The 13,535-nt window shown below is 42.8% G+C and overlaps 1 protein-coding gene across 1 annotated transcript; it reads right to left on the bottom strand.

Moving 5' to 3' along the window:
* Positions 1-11,767: 11,767 nt before the first annotated feature.
* On the bottom strand, positions 11,768-13,457 carry LOC129718706 (CLIP domain-containing serine protease B8-like). Its single transcript, XM_055669749.1, has 5 exons — positions 13,104-13,457; positions 12,715-13,041; positions 12,541-12,655; positions 12,176-12,474; positions 11,768-12,117 (listed from the first exon to the last, which is right to left on the bottom strand). Exons 1-5 carry the CDS (start codon positions 13,177-13,179, stop codon positions 11,771-11,773), a joined length of 1,164 nt encoding a protein of 387 aa, XP_055525724.1. The 5' UTR covers positions 13,180-13,457; the 3' UTR covers positions 11,768-11,770.
* Between the last annotated feature and the right edge of the window lie 78 nt (positions 13,458-13,535).

Genomic DNA, 13,535 nt, shown 5'->3' with positions numbered 1-13,535 from the left:
ATTAAAAATTTTAATTTTTTTTTCCATACAAAATTACACAACATCACACAAGAAAACTCGTTACATGACGCGTACCTCTGAACCAAATTTTTCCAGAGCCATAGTTGACCAGTCACCAATCTTTTTTTTATCACTGTATCTGAACGAAGCCCCTAAGAATATATTGTATTTCAGGATGCCTATGCATCTGCTTAGTGAAAATAGCTTTTACTTATAACCAACACATAATAAAATAAATATTAACCTATCCTTAAATTTATATTTACAACCTATTCTACATTCCGGAAATAATAAAATAAATTTAGTGAGAGGACTGTACTCTCAACGCCGCACTATGATACGGTTTGAAATATTTCATACTGCTCGACTTTGTATTGCAATCAATAAAATTCATGGTCACTCAATTATTTAATCGGTGTGGGTGACTTGGATGCGAGTTAGAACTGTCACAATAGTTTCAATGGCACCATGTGGTGATCGATGCAGTTTTGACTAGATCTACGATAAGTGCGCACTTGATCAAGAATTTAATATCATTTTTGCGACATTTTGTCGAACAAATATTTGGCCAAATGATCTCTCAAATGTTCATTCTTGTGGTAGTTCCATTTCTGTAGATTCAGTTAAACGTTCATCGAGTCTAGACAGGATGGTTTTGAAGAAGGTGAGTAGAAATGAAATTATATAATTTCACTCTTTTCTGTTCCAGGCTGTGATATTTCATGATGCGACATAACCAATGATGATTTTGCGGATCCCGTAGTTTTCAGCATAGCCAAAGGATATGTGAGACGACGGCATTTAAATTCTATTGTTTCGTTTCGATTTGGTTTGTAGTGCACGGTAATCATTTCAAGGTCATGTTCTTCGGTTTCGCCTTTACTCTCTTTCTTAATTTCTCGCCATTGTTATCACCAATCTCTTGCTTTATGCCCTTGAAATACATTTAACAGGGTTGTAGGCAAGATGATTCGGTGCATGCATACACTGTGAGTGAGCACTAATTGATTTCCACCTTATCTTTCAACTTTCCTCAAAATTCTGAATTAAAAAAAAACAAACGAAATTTGTTTTCGCTCAAATTTTATCTTCGATCAACCTTCATCATCGCGATTTCCTAAATCAATGTCTGTCTGTCTTTTTTCTCCTTTATCTAAGATTTCGCAAATGGGTAGAGCAACCACTTCCTGATATGTATCCAAATTAACGGATTATGTCTCTTAACCACTTGACCTCTCATTTCTCAAGAACAAACCGGTTTTTTCCTTATTTCCCTGAAATTCTCTTATAGTTTACTTTCCTTCTTTTCTTCCCCTCTTGTAAACTTCTACCCTTTCAAATCTGATGCCGAAAATACTCCTATATTTTTCCCTTTTAGGTCAGTTAATTCATAGGAACTGGACCCTCTTTTCGCGGTTATGATACACGGAACATACTGAGGACCTAATTTGGCATTGAAGGCCTTGTTTGCAGCTGACTGTCCAAACGTCCGTTTGAATACTCTCTGTCCGACTTCGAATGATGGTGAGTAGCGTTTATGCCGCAAATCGTAGTGCCGTTTTGTTTTATCATGGCACTTTTGCAAGTTTTCCCGTACCAACTCGAATATTTTTTTGCTTGCCCCCCACATTTTCTCCGTTCGTTCTTTTTCGGTAAAATCGAGTTCTTCTTCCAATTCATGTTCGGCTCCACGGGCTACTATATCGTGACCAAAAATGATGCGATGGGGAGTAAATTTCGTCGACGTGTGGATTGTGTTATTAAGTACATATTCAATTTCCGATATTTTGCTATCCCACAGTTTTTGATCGTCATGAACGTATGTGCGGATCATCGCGTTTATCGTTCTATTTAGACGTTCTACCGGGTTTGCTTGGCTATGGTGTCGTGCATTTGCCCAGTGACGAATTTCATATTTTTCCAGCAATTTTCGAAACTCTTTGGAAAAGAAGGTTGTTGCATTGTCCGTAATGACAATTTGCGGAACACCCAACCTGCGAAACCATTTCTCTTCCACAATGTTGCATAGATTATTAGCGGATATCTTTCGGACCGGAGCAAGCAGGCAGTACTTAGAAAAAAGGTCCAGTATGACCAATAAGTGACCGTTACCGTGCTTGCTTCGGGGAAGCGCCTGTATGTAATCTATACACACAATTTGGAAAGGTTTGGTTGCAATTCGTTGGTTACCCATTTCCGGTGTTGTAGCTTTCGTCGAGTGCTTGTTTATTTTGCAGGGCTCACATTGCTTGATATACCTCTTCAAATCCGTACTCATCCGTGGCCAATAAAACGTTCTCTTTAGCTTTTCGATGCATTTTTCGAACCCAATGTGCAAATTACCGTCATGCTCTTGCTGCATAATCCTTAACCGAGCTGACTCTGGAACACATTCTTTCCACTCAAACCTATAATCCATTATGTCGGACCGGGTAGCTACAAATTTGTAAATTTTATTATTTTTGATTCGGAAGTCGATGTATTTTTCCGGATTTTCCTCTACAGCTTTGTACAGGTTTTTGTACCACCTGTCTTCTTCTTCGTCATCTATCACTTCGATGGATCTGGAAAGTGCATCAGGAACAACGTTGTCCTTTCCTTTCCGATGCCTGATATCCATGTCGTACTGCTGCAGGGTGATACTCCACCGGCTCAGCCGTGACGATGATTTCCATTTGGCCTTCATTATGAAGGTCAGCGCTGATGAGTCAGTTATTAGGGTGAACCTCGTTCCCTCAATATAGCCACGAAATTTTTCAATGCATCTGAGTGCTGCGAGTCCCTCTTTCTCTGCTGCGTGGTAGTTCATTTCGGCTCCTTGAAGCTTTTCTGAATGGTACGCGATTACTCGTTCTTCTCCGTCTTGAATTTGAGTCAAGACGCCCGCAAGGGCTGAGTCACTGGCGTCCGTTTGTACACAGAACGGTAAACCAAAATCCGGATTGGCCATCACGGGAGCTGATATCAGCCTCTCTTTGATGCTTTTAAATGCTTCTTCTGCTCTGTCTGTCCATTGTACTCGTTTGGGTTTGTTTTTCAGTAAGTCAGTTAATGGCGCTGTGAGCTCACTAAATTTATCGATGAACCTACGGTAGTAGTTGACCATACCGAGGAATCGCCTCAGTGATCTCACCGAGCTGGGGGCCTCAAATCCCAAAATCGCCTGCACGCGATCTGGATTAGGCCGCAATCCTTCTCGGGATAGAATGTACCCGAGGTACGGTAGCTCGTGACGACAGAAGCTTGATTTTTCTACGTTAATGTACAAATTTGCCTTTTTCAAACGGTTTGCCAGTTCTTTTAATTTTGCTATGTGTTCATCGAACGAGTTACTCGCTACAACGATGTCATCCAGGTAAACAAATATAAATGGTTCTAAGGCACCATAGCCCAGAACTTTGTCCATAAGCTTACTCAGAGTCGCCGGACTGTTTACAAGTCCAAAAGGGAGACGAGTAAACTGAAACAGGCCTTTCCCTGGAATTGAAAACGCTGTATACTTTCTCGATTCTTGATTGAGCGGAATTTGTAAAAACGCTTGCGACAAATCAATGGTCGATAGATATTTGAAATGTCCTAAGTGGCTCAAAATTCTATTCTGGTGCGGTAACGGATATGCATCTCTTCTTGTTCGCTCGTTCAATTTCCTGGCATCCAAACAGAGCCGTACTTGGTCACTGTCCCTCTTTTTTACAGGTACAATTGGCAGAGCCCAATCAGAGTCCGAAGGCTCTATCACACCATCACTCAACATGTTGTCCACTGCTAAGTGTATTTTCCTCTGGATTTCCGGACTCCACGGATACGGATTTTTCCGCACCGGTTCGGCTTCCTTAAACTCGCTTTTGATTTCTATTTTATGCTCTATCAGACTCGTCTTCCCAAACATTCCCGGTCTCGCTACTAGAAACATATTTTCTACCTCCTCTAGTTGTCGTTTTTGTGCGTTGCTTAGTTCTAAATTCTCTTGATCATTTTCCCTGTCGTCAGCAATCGCTTCGATTCCAAATTTCTGCCAGAAATCGAAGCCTAGAATGCATCTGCGGCTTAGATTTGGAGCAATTTAAACTGGAAGTATCTTCGTTTGGCTGTTGAAAGTAATCGGTATCTCTGTGCAACCTAGCACTTCTAACCTTTGTCCGGCAGCTGTTCTCAGGCTAATATTAGAAGGTTTTAATTTGAGGTTTAGTTTTTTTATCAATTCACTGCTTCCTACTCCGATAACTGTTTTTGCAGCGCCACTATCTAGTAGTCCGATTACCGGGATGCCCATCATATCTACTTTTGCAAAAGGTCTAGGATCTCCATTTAGGTTTATAAATACTGTTGAGATTTCTGCATCCATGGGAAATTTTTTTTCCACCCCGTTTCTGTGAGGTCTTGTTGTGTGCATAAAACTGTCTCGCCTCACTGAGCAGTCTTGTAGATGTTTTTTGACTGACAGTAGGGACAATCGGGTACTGGGAAACCTGGGAAACCACACTGTTCGCAGAAAATGTTCCGTGGCTTAGTACACTCTCTAAAGCCATGCCCTTGTTCGTGGCAGTTGAAGCATACCCCTTTCCGTACAGGTACATATGCTTTGACTATGCGGTACAATGCGCTTGTTCCACTCGGACCTGCCACGGGACTTTTATTTCGTTGTTGGTTGTTGTGTCCAGGTTCCTTTTTTTCATATCTCTGTTCGCTCTCTGTTGGCTTTTGCTCGTAGTTTTGTTGCTTCTGTTTCCAACTATCTGTTTGGTAATTTCTGGAAAAATTGGATGTGTATTTTTGCTGTCGATTTTGTTCTTGTCGACCTTGATTACGGAATTGTGAATTTTGCCTTGTGTACGGTTGACGCTGGTTTTCAACCACCTCAACCTGCAGCGTTCTTGTAGGGTATTTAGTCTCTCTGCGTTGGTATAAATGCCAATTAATAGAATCGAAACGTTTTCCGAATTCCTTCATTTTAGGTATGGTTGAAACATTGGCAGCAAGCATCGCTACCCTACAATCGTCGCGAGTGTTACGAAAAAGGACATCAAATTTCCGTTTCTCATCCCAAGGACATGATAAGCTGCGAAAGATCCGGACCATGTCTAAGTAGTAGTCCTGGAATTTTTCTCTGACACCCTGCTTCCGGTTATTCGCACGCTGTTCGTAGAAGTAATCGATATCTACCGGTAAGAACTCGTTCTTTAGCTCTTGTGTTAAATTCTTCCAATTTCGCAATTCATTTTCGCCGTTTACTTCCATGAACCATGATCTTGCTTTGTGTGTGAACAGATGGTGTGCAAATTGAAATAATTCTTCTTCTGAAAATCCTTCTGAGCGTCGGTTGAATTCTACTTCCTTCAAAAACTCGTTCAGTCGTCTCCCGTTATCCATACCGTCGTAACGCACGGTCCATTTGTGTACGGGTAGGCGATTGTCTCTTCTAGCATAACGATCACTGACGTTTTTACCTTCTGCCGTTCTTGCACTTCCCATCGAACTGTTCCTCTCCTTAATCCAATCTAAAAAATTTAATGGGCTTGTCTTTTGGTTTTGCACGATTCGGTTTTCTTTCCCACCAATCTGTGTGCTATTGACAGGATTCGCTTGATTTTCCGCTAAATGTTCTTTTTCTTGCTTTGCTTCCAATACCTGAATACGCTGTAAAAGCTGGTTTACCACTATTAGTAGGTCTTTGTTTTCCGCAATTAGTTTCGCTTTTCCTCGCTCATCTGGCTTTTCATTACTATGACCACCCACGGCACCTATTTCATCTTCCTCCTCCTCTCTCTCTTCGTCTTGTTGTTCATCCTCATCTGAAATCTCCGATTCAACCTCCTGAACTCTAGCCACGTTTCCTTCTTCCACGTTCTGATTTATATTTATGTCTTCTTCTATATTTTCCTCCTCTGGTTGGTCTTTGTCAGTCTCAGCACGAATCTGATTTAAACTTTCGTTTATCAACGCCAGTTCGGCTGCTCTTATTTCGGGCAAATGAGACGTCACCGAATAATAAACACGCAATAATTTCAAACAATTTCCTGCTTTCATTGCTAAACTATTCAAATTTTCTTCACCAATGATATGGCGTTTCAATCTTTCCATTCTAAAAAACACATGAATTATCCTAGTCTTCCACTTCTGTTCCGGTACTCTTTTACCACGTTTACTTTCAAAAAAGTTTTCTATATCATCTACGATTTCACAGCAAGTTTCAAATTCACGATCTACAGATTCTGCAACAAAATTGTATACTACATTTGAATTGCCTTTTTCCTGTTTCAAACTGTTACGCAGTACTCTCTCTAGTTGACTACGCGACGAGACTACATTAAGTCCGCGAATACGCAACTCGTATTCCAACTCATCCACCATTAGATGAGAAGGATCCATCGACTGATACTGCGCTAACAACAAAGGCATCTCCATTGCGATGATTTAGGTTTGATCTCGGAATGTAAAATTTATCAAAATAAAAACACGACAAAATTATAAATATGGCACACTTATCTAAACTTTAAGAAAGTAATAGTTATTTCATGTCAGAAGTGGTTATTCTATTTCAATAAATTTTGTGTATTGTTTTGTGTATTATTTCCCGCATCCGAAACCGATAAATTTTTTTCAAAATAATATTCACTGTAGTTAGAAATTCTGGTAAGTTGAATATTCTTTGGTTTGCAGGTGTAAATTTGTTTTATTAGCGTTGGAATGCAAATTTTCTTGCTCCGCAAACAATCATGGACCCCGAAAGTGTAATATTTTTCTTAAAAGCTTTTTTTTTCCAGTGATAGATTTTTTTTTGGTGAGTATGGTCAGATGTCCTCAAGAATTTTGGAAGTTTTCCCAGAGACTTCTGCAGACACGTAGCAAGCCTTCAAGTGTGTTAACTTTCGAGACAATAATCGCGACTCTAAATTTACGTTGGGCGCCAAAGTGTAACTAACGGGATATATTGCTATTCAGCAATTACGAGAACCCCCAAACAAGCCTCAGGGTCGGCACAGGTTCGCGACTTATTGCCAAGAAAACACTTGTGACTTCTCTTTCACCAAAACTTCCCCCTTTATTTTTAATATCTCCACTTTTGGATTTCTTAATCACCCTACTCCTACCTCGAAACTCGGTGGCGCGCCTTTTTTGAAGCCGGGACTGCGGTCAGCGGTCTGGTGGGTCGCCTGTTGGTAACGGTTGGGCGAGGTTGCCGGGTGCAACCGTAGCAGTAAATTTTGGTGGTGGGTAACAGCGGCTGGTGATGGCGGCAATGCAATGGCGTCGTGGCGGCGTGGTGGTGATGCACGATGGGCGTCGATTCCAGGGTAAAAATACGGGGTCCTGTCGTTTAAGGACGTTTTAGCGTCGAGTAGCTATTGGTCGTGATCGTGAGCGCGATCGAAGGTTTATTCCTACCTGTCGTTTGCTTTGCGTCTATTGCGTTCTATTGAATAAACTTCCTTCTTCTCTTTTCCTTGAACTTCACTTCTCCACTTTTCTATAAAGTAACTTCCTATCTTTTAGGCGGTTGGAATTGGAATGACCAACCCTTCTAGTTGTCCTCGCTCTCACGACCAATAGCCTTAGTTTTTCGCGCCAAGAATATTGCTCTCTCAAGTTTTTTTTTCGCCTTATTATCACCACCCATCTGCAGATTAGTTCAATTTTCCGCCCCCTGGTGGTGGGTGGGATGAAACTGTTTCGTTGCGGCTGCATGCTTCATCAGAGATAGGGTGGGAGGGGTACGTCTGGTAATCAGATCCCACCTGAGTTTTCTTGACATTACTGGAATTTTATTCTAATCGCACGATGCTCTCACCATTCTTAAATAGAAATTATACCGACAGTCACACCTTGAAATAAAAATCAATCGTAGCTGTGCGAAAGATAATTGGTGCAGAGTAATCGTTGTTGAAACTATTGTTAGAACAACAGAGTTTCGGTCAGCAGAAATAAAAACCAATGTAAGTACCGTAAACTGGGGTGACTTTGATCACCGGGGTGACTTCGATCACTCTACCCCTTGTTTGAATTTGTGATAAAAAGCGCTCAAAAAGCTTGATATTTGTCGTAATCTTCACTAATTATGGTTAGAAGATATGTCTAAATTGCTACTATCCATGCATTTCCAGCTATTAAAAGAGTGTTTTTCATGCTAGAATATTGATTTCAAAATAAATTGGATTTTGAGCGATTTTTATTGCATACAAACAATCGGTTCAGGCAGATACAAAACACTAAGCTGCGATACGTAAAGTTTGTTTATTTTGTGCCCAGACTAGTTTTTAAGCTAAAAAAATATTAATACTACGATTTTCATAATTGCTTTTCTAATTTTTTCCTCAAAGGTAATGTGGAGTCCTAATAAACTAAATAGTACATTATATGTTTTTTTCTCACGACAACCCAAACATCACTTTACATGCATTTTTGGACTATTTGGTAAGCCATATTCCACGTGGACTAGTTTTTGGCGATTTTAGACCCTCTTTTCTCTCCGTGGACAGTCGTTCATATATATCCTAAAATTTTGTACAAGTTTTGGACGTTCACCTAATAGCCTGTTGACGTGGAAGGTGAATAACCCCTGAATTGTTTTTTCATATAAATAAACTCATTTAAGTCGTTTTCAATTATTCAAACTTGGTAAAGCAGTATAGTTTCACTTCAAATTCATCAAAACAATGAAGTGATCAAAGTCACCCCGGAATGATGATCAATGTGGAAATTGTTGGGCACCTTCAAAAACAGCAGAACTGTTGCTAAACTTTTGAGGTAGTGACATGATCTTGCTCAATGCGTGCCAGTACTCATTTTAAAAATGTCAAACCATTTGTTTTTCAGTACATTTTCAAAATATTTAAGATATATTCAAAAAAGTTATCAAAGTCACCCCGGTTTACGGTAACATTAAGTACGAAGTGTGAATCAACACTAAATAAATATATACAACTTTTAACAGATCGTTAAACAAATTTTCGACGTCTCAAAAGACTTTAATCATCCCAACAATAGGTAGATAAAAAAGTCGCGGCTTCTTGCCTTTGTGAAAAATAAAATTTTTCCAATTTGTCAAAAATATTATGGATATCCAAAAAGTCTAAAAATAATATACCCAATGTGCCGAAAGGGGCAATATGTCAAAAATATCAAAACAACCATTCGCATCTGGTCGTCTTTTTCCTGCCGGATTCGAGGCAAACACCATCTGCGCAGGGTAGTTGTCCGGTATTCTTGCAACATGCCCTGCCCAGCGTATCCGTCCAGCTTTAGACATCTTTTGAAAACTAAGTTCGCCGTAGAGTTGGGCGAGATCGTGGTTCATCCTCCGCCTCCATATTCCGTTCTTCTGCAAGCTGCCAAAGATCGTCCTGAGTACCCGTCGCTCAAAAACTCCGAACACTCGCGGGTTCTCCTCGGACATTGTCCACGTTTCATGCTCATAGACAACCTGTCACATGAGCGCCTGTCTTACCTGTCTTATGAGCGTTTAGTATAAGTTACACTTCGGCTTAGTCTGTTCGACCGCAATTGCTTGTGGAGACCATTGGAGGTACGACTTCCGCTGATAACACGCCTCCGGATCTCACGGCTGGTATCATCAAAGTCAGTTACCAGTGAGCCAAGATAGACAACCTCGTCGACTACCTCGAACTCATCGCCGTCGATCGTAATGTTATTGCCTAGGCGTTGTCGGTCGGCTTCGGTTCCGTTGGGTAGCCTGTACCTGTTTTTAGACGTATTTACCTACAACCCAATCAGCCTATCGAAGCCCGTGCGGGATTTAAATGAACCCGATAATCCATCCGAAATCCGCAAATCGTCTAATCAGCTTCCTCGGACCGTTTATGACTTTCTATAGCTGTTATCGGTTAATAGTGTCATACGCGGCTTCGAAGCCGATTAATGGGTGGTACGTGGGGGCTCTGTATTCACGGCATTTCTGGAGGATCTGCCGTATGGTAAAGATTTGGTCCCTCGTAGACCGTCCTTCCACCTAGCCACCCGGATAACTTCCCACAGATCTGTTGGCTAGTGGTGAGAGTACGCGGGGAAAGTACTTTGTAGGCGGCATTAAGTTTCCGAAGTCCAGCTTGTCGCCTTTCATATAGATAGGGCAGATAACCCCATACTTCCACTCTTCCGGTAGCTGTTCTGTATCCCTAATTCTTGCAATCAGCTGGTGCAAACAGGTGGCCAGCTTTTCCAGGGCCCATCTTCACAAGCTCCGCTTCGAGGCCATCCTTCCCAGCCGATTTATTGTTTTTCAGCTGCTTGATGGCATCCTTAACTTCGCCTATCGTTGGGGCTGGCACGTCCACTACTTTTGTTATGATCCTCTGCCCGGGTGCTATTCAGGTGTTCGTCGAAGTGCTGCCTCCAAATTTCGGTCACCTCACGATCGTCCATCAGAATACTACCATCTTTATCCCGGTACATTTCGGCTCTGCAGGATGCATTTATTTTCTGGTAGAACTTTCGCGTTTCCTGAGAATGATGCAATTGTTCCCGCTTTGCATACTCTTCCTCCTCCAAGGTGTACTTTTGCTTCCGAAAGATGTGGGTTCGCTGCATCTTCTTCTGTCTGTGTCTCTCCCCATTCTGATGAGTTGCAATGCACATCCTTGCCGCCCGTGCAGCGTTCACCTCATCCATCACCCTCCTACATGCGTCGTCGAACCCGATGACATTCTCTTCTACGCTGTTGCTGGTGGTTTTGATGGAATTCCAACAGTACTCGAGAGGGGTTTTCTCCAGATGGTCCTCTTCCGAGTTTCGTAGTTTTCGGCGAATTTGGGCTGCTTCAGTCGTGCGAGGGCTTACCGGGGTGGGCGCCGGTACCGAGTGTTGTTAACAACGGGGAGTTTTGGGCACATTTTAGCCATCACCAAATTGTGCTCCAAGTCGACGTTAACGCTCCTATAGGATCTGACGTCGATGATGTCTGAAAAGTTCCGACAATCAATCAGAACGTGGTCGGTCTGTGTTTCTGTCTGATTTGGTGACCTTCAGGTGTACTTGTGTAGGAGGTTGTGCTGGAAGCAGGTACTACGCATTGAAATGTTCTTGGAGGCGGCAGAATCGATAAGTCTTAGGCCCATTTCGTTGGTCAGCTGGTGTGTGCTTAACCTTACAATCATGGTCTTCTTCTTGGCCGACCTGAGCGTTAAAATCCCCGACGACGAACTTGATATCATGTTTTGGGCAGTAATCGTACTCACGCTCCAACCGCGCGTAGAATTCACCCTTGCCGTCTTCGGTACCTCCGTGGTAAGGGCTGTGCACGTTTACGAGGAATACCTCGTTCATTACTTGTGAGTGTTTTACGGTGGCGGCTTGTAAGGCCTGCGCACCACAAGCCTGTTTGGAGTCCCACGTTGGCACGAGGGCGGTAATCGGCCGCCCCTAACTTGGAGTACAGGCGCTTTTATGAGCCGCTTCTTAAATGGAGGACAGACGTTCGAAAACTCAAAAGAGCCCTTCCCTGTCAACATACGACCGAGTTCTCACCGCGGTTGGTTACCCGATCTTCCCTTGGTTGCTCGTATCCCAGCTGGCATCGCATCGCGGTCGGGATAGGAGAGGCTGGATAAGAGGCTAAGGACCACGTGTGAGGTGTATTTTATTCCTGTGAGTGCGCTTGGCACCGATGGTACGCATTGTCTAGCCGTTTACAGACCCGCTTGATGGCAATTCCTAACAAAAATCGCGAGGATGAATCTCTCATTAAGTCAAGGTTTTTACAGTCTAATTAAAAAAAATTGAACAGTTCTTTTTAAAATATTTGAAGGCATAATTTTTACGGATCCTGAAGCGATTTTATATTTTGCTTAATCCACGTTAAATATTCTCGCACATTGGTGTAAACGCTCGGCACCCCGGGCCGGCCACAATCCTGAACACCATAGCTGGCTACTCCAGTCAGTACCCAGACCGCTTTTCGGCGATCGTAGTGCATCAGCGGGGATCCGCTATCCCCGGCACAGGAATCTTTCGCCCTCCGGCCTCCCGCACAAAGTTGTGTCTCACGAACGTGGGACGCATTCAGACTTTCGTAAACTTTCTTACACTGTTCCAGGGCGAAGAATGGCAGCACTACCTTCAATTTGATCGGGCTGAAGCTTATCGAGCCGAGGTCCTTGCTGACTACGAACGAGTGAGTTAGAGCTGAATGAAACTGGATTAACGTTATTGAAAGTCTTACAAAAGTCAGTCTTCCCCCAGCCGGCAACATTGAACACTCCTCCCGGACGGGCGCCATTTTCCAACTCGAGCTCGGGCAGACAAATCGGGCGTAGAAAATCAGAGTAAGCTGGAACCGGATCTATCTGTATCAAACCAATGTCGTGATCGTACCTTGGCGAATCTAGTGTAAATCCCGGATAGATCACTATCGAGCGCGGTTTGAAGTCTAGCTTTCCCTCGGCACAATCCATGAAACCGCTTCCCAGTACGCAGTCTGGATCCTGGAAGATGTTGTACTCACGCAGACGAACGAACTTTCTGCGGAAAAGGGCGTTACTTGAAAACTGAACTAAGGGTTGTTTAGGATGAGTGAGAAAAGCTTACAAAGGATCTTGTTTTTCTACTGCTGCGTTGACGGCAATGCAATGAGCTGCTGTTAGTACGAAAGTTCTGCTTATCAGTGCCGCCCCACAATGATAGTACAGTGAATTGGTATTACCTAAAAATTCAAAATAACGTTTATATCGATTAACTTCGTTGAATAATTGCACCACATACGATTCTGCCGTAAAAGCATTGCCGTCCAGGGGAACTCATCGATATCTGCGATTACGCCTCCTTTGATTTTGAATTTGGGCACCTGCACACCACAAAGCTCGTCCTTCTCCTCAGGCAAGTTGTATGATTCCCCATGGGGGCAGCAAATCTCCGTACCATCATGTTTTCCACACTTTAATCTTTCCACAAACTCCTCTCGATCGATTAAATTCACCTCACTGTCATTAGTCAACTTCCGGAAGGCTACACATTCCGTTGTAGATATACACACCCCTTCAACCAGTTCACCAGGTATTTCACAGCTAGAATTTCGCACGTGCTGTGTTTCTACAATGGGGAAAACCCTTTACTCAAACCGCCTCACTAGTAAATAAATCCTTACCACCAACCTTCCAACCGACGAGCTCCGATCGACTCGATCAGCAGCGAGCAGATCGATACTACTAATCCAAACCGCACGATCATGTCAATAACTCCTAAACGACTGAAGTGCACGTTTTGATCTGCTACGAATGGCGCTTCTGGCTTTATTTATGCGATCCACAAAAACGGTGGTGAGGAAAATTTCCTCCACAGTACGGCATCACACGCATACACACATAGCGCTGACCAAACGGTTCACAGTGATTCCCCTTTTCCTGGTCAACGTCAGACAAATGACCCACGTGCCATCGGCCAATCATCGCACGATTCATTTAATGTTATACACTATTTGTGCTGTTGTTGTTTACTTTCTCCTCCTGTGAGCTTTCCGAGACAAGCTTGTTATTGATCGAAACTCGACCGATCGGTTAAGCAGACTGTCGGTCTGTGGTGCTGGG

Source organism: Wyeomyia smithii, chromosome 1, assembly GCF_029784165.1.
Source record: "Wyeomyia smithii strain HCP4-BCI-WySm-NY-G18 chromosome 1, ASM2978416v1, whole genome shotgun sequence".
Classification (NCBI taxonomy): domain Eukaryota; kingdom Metazoa; phylum Arthropoda; class Insecta; order Diptera; family Culicidae; genus Wyeomyia; species Wyeomyia smithii.
This window is presented reverse-complemented; position numbering and strand designations above follow the sequence as displayed.

Excerpts from the sequence above, each read along its gene's own strand:
- LOC129718706 (XM_055669749.1), bottom strand. The coding sequence starts at position 13,179 with ATGATCGTGCGGTTTGGATTAGTAGTATCGATCTGCTCGCTGCTGATC. Across the intron at positions 12,656-12,714 it reads AATGCTTTTACGGCAGAATC|GTAATACCAATTCACTGTAC; the intron begins GTATGTGGTGCA and ends TTGAATTTTTAG. Across the intron at positions 12,118-12,175 it reads CTGGGGGAAGACTGACTTTT|TCAGCAAGGACCTCGGCTCG; the intron begins GTAAGACTTTCA and ends ACTCGTTCGTAG.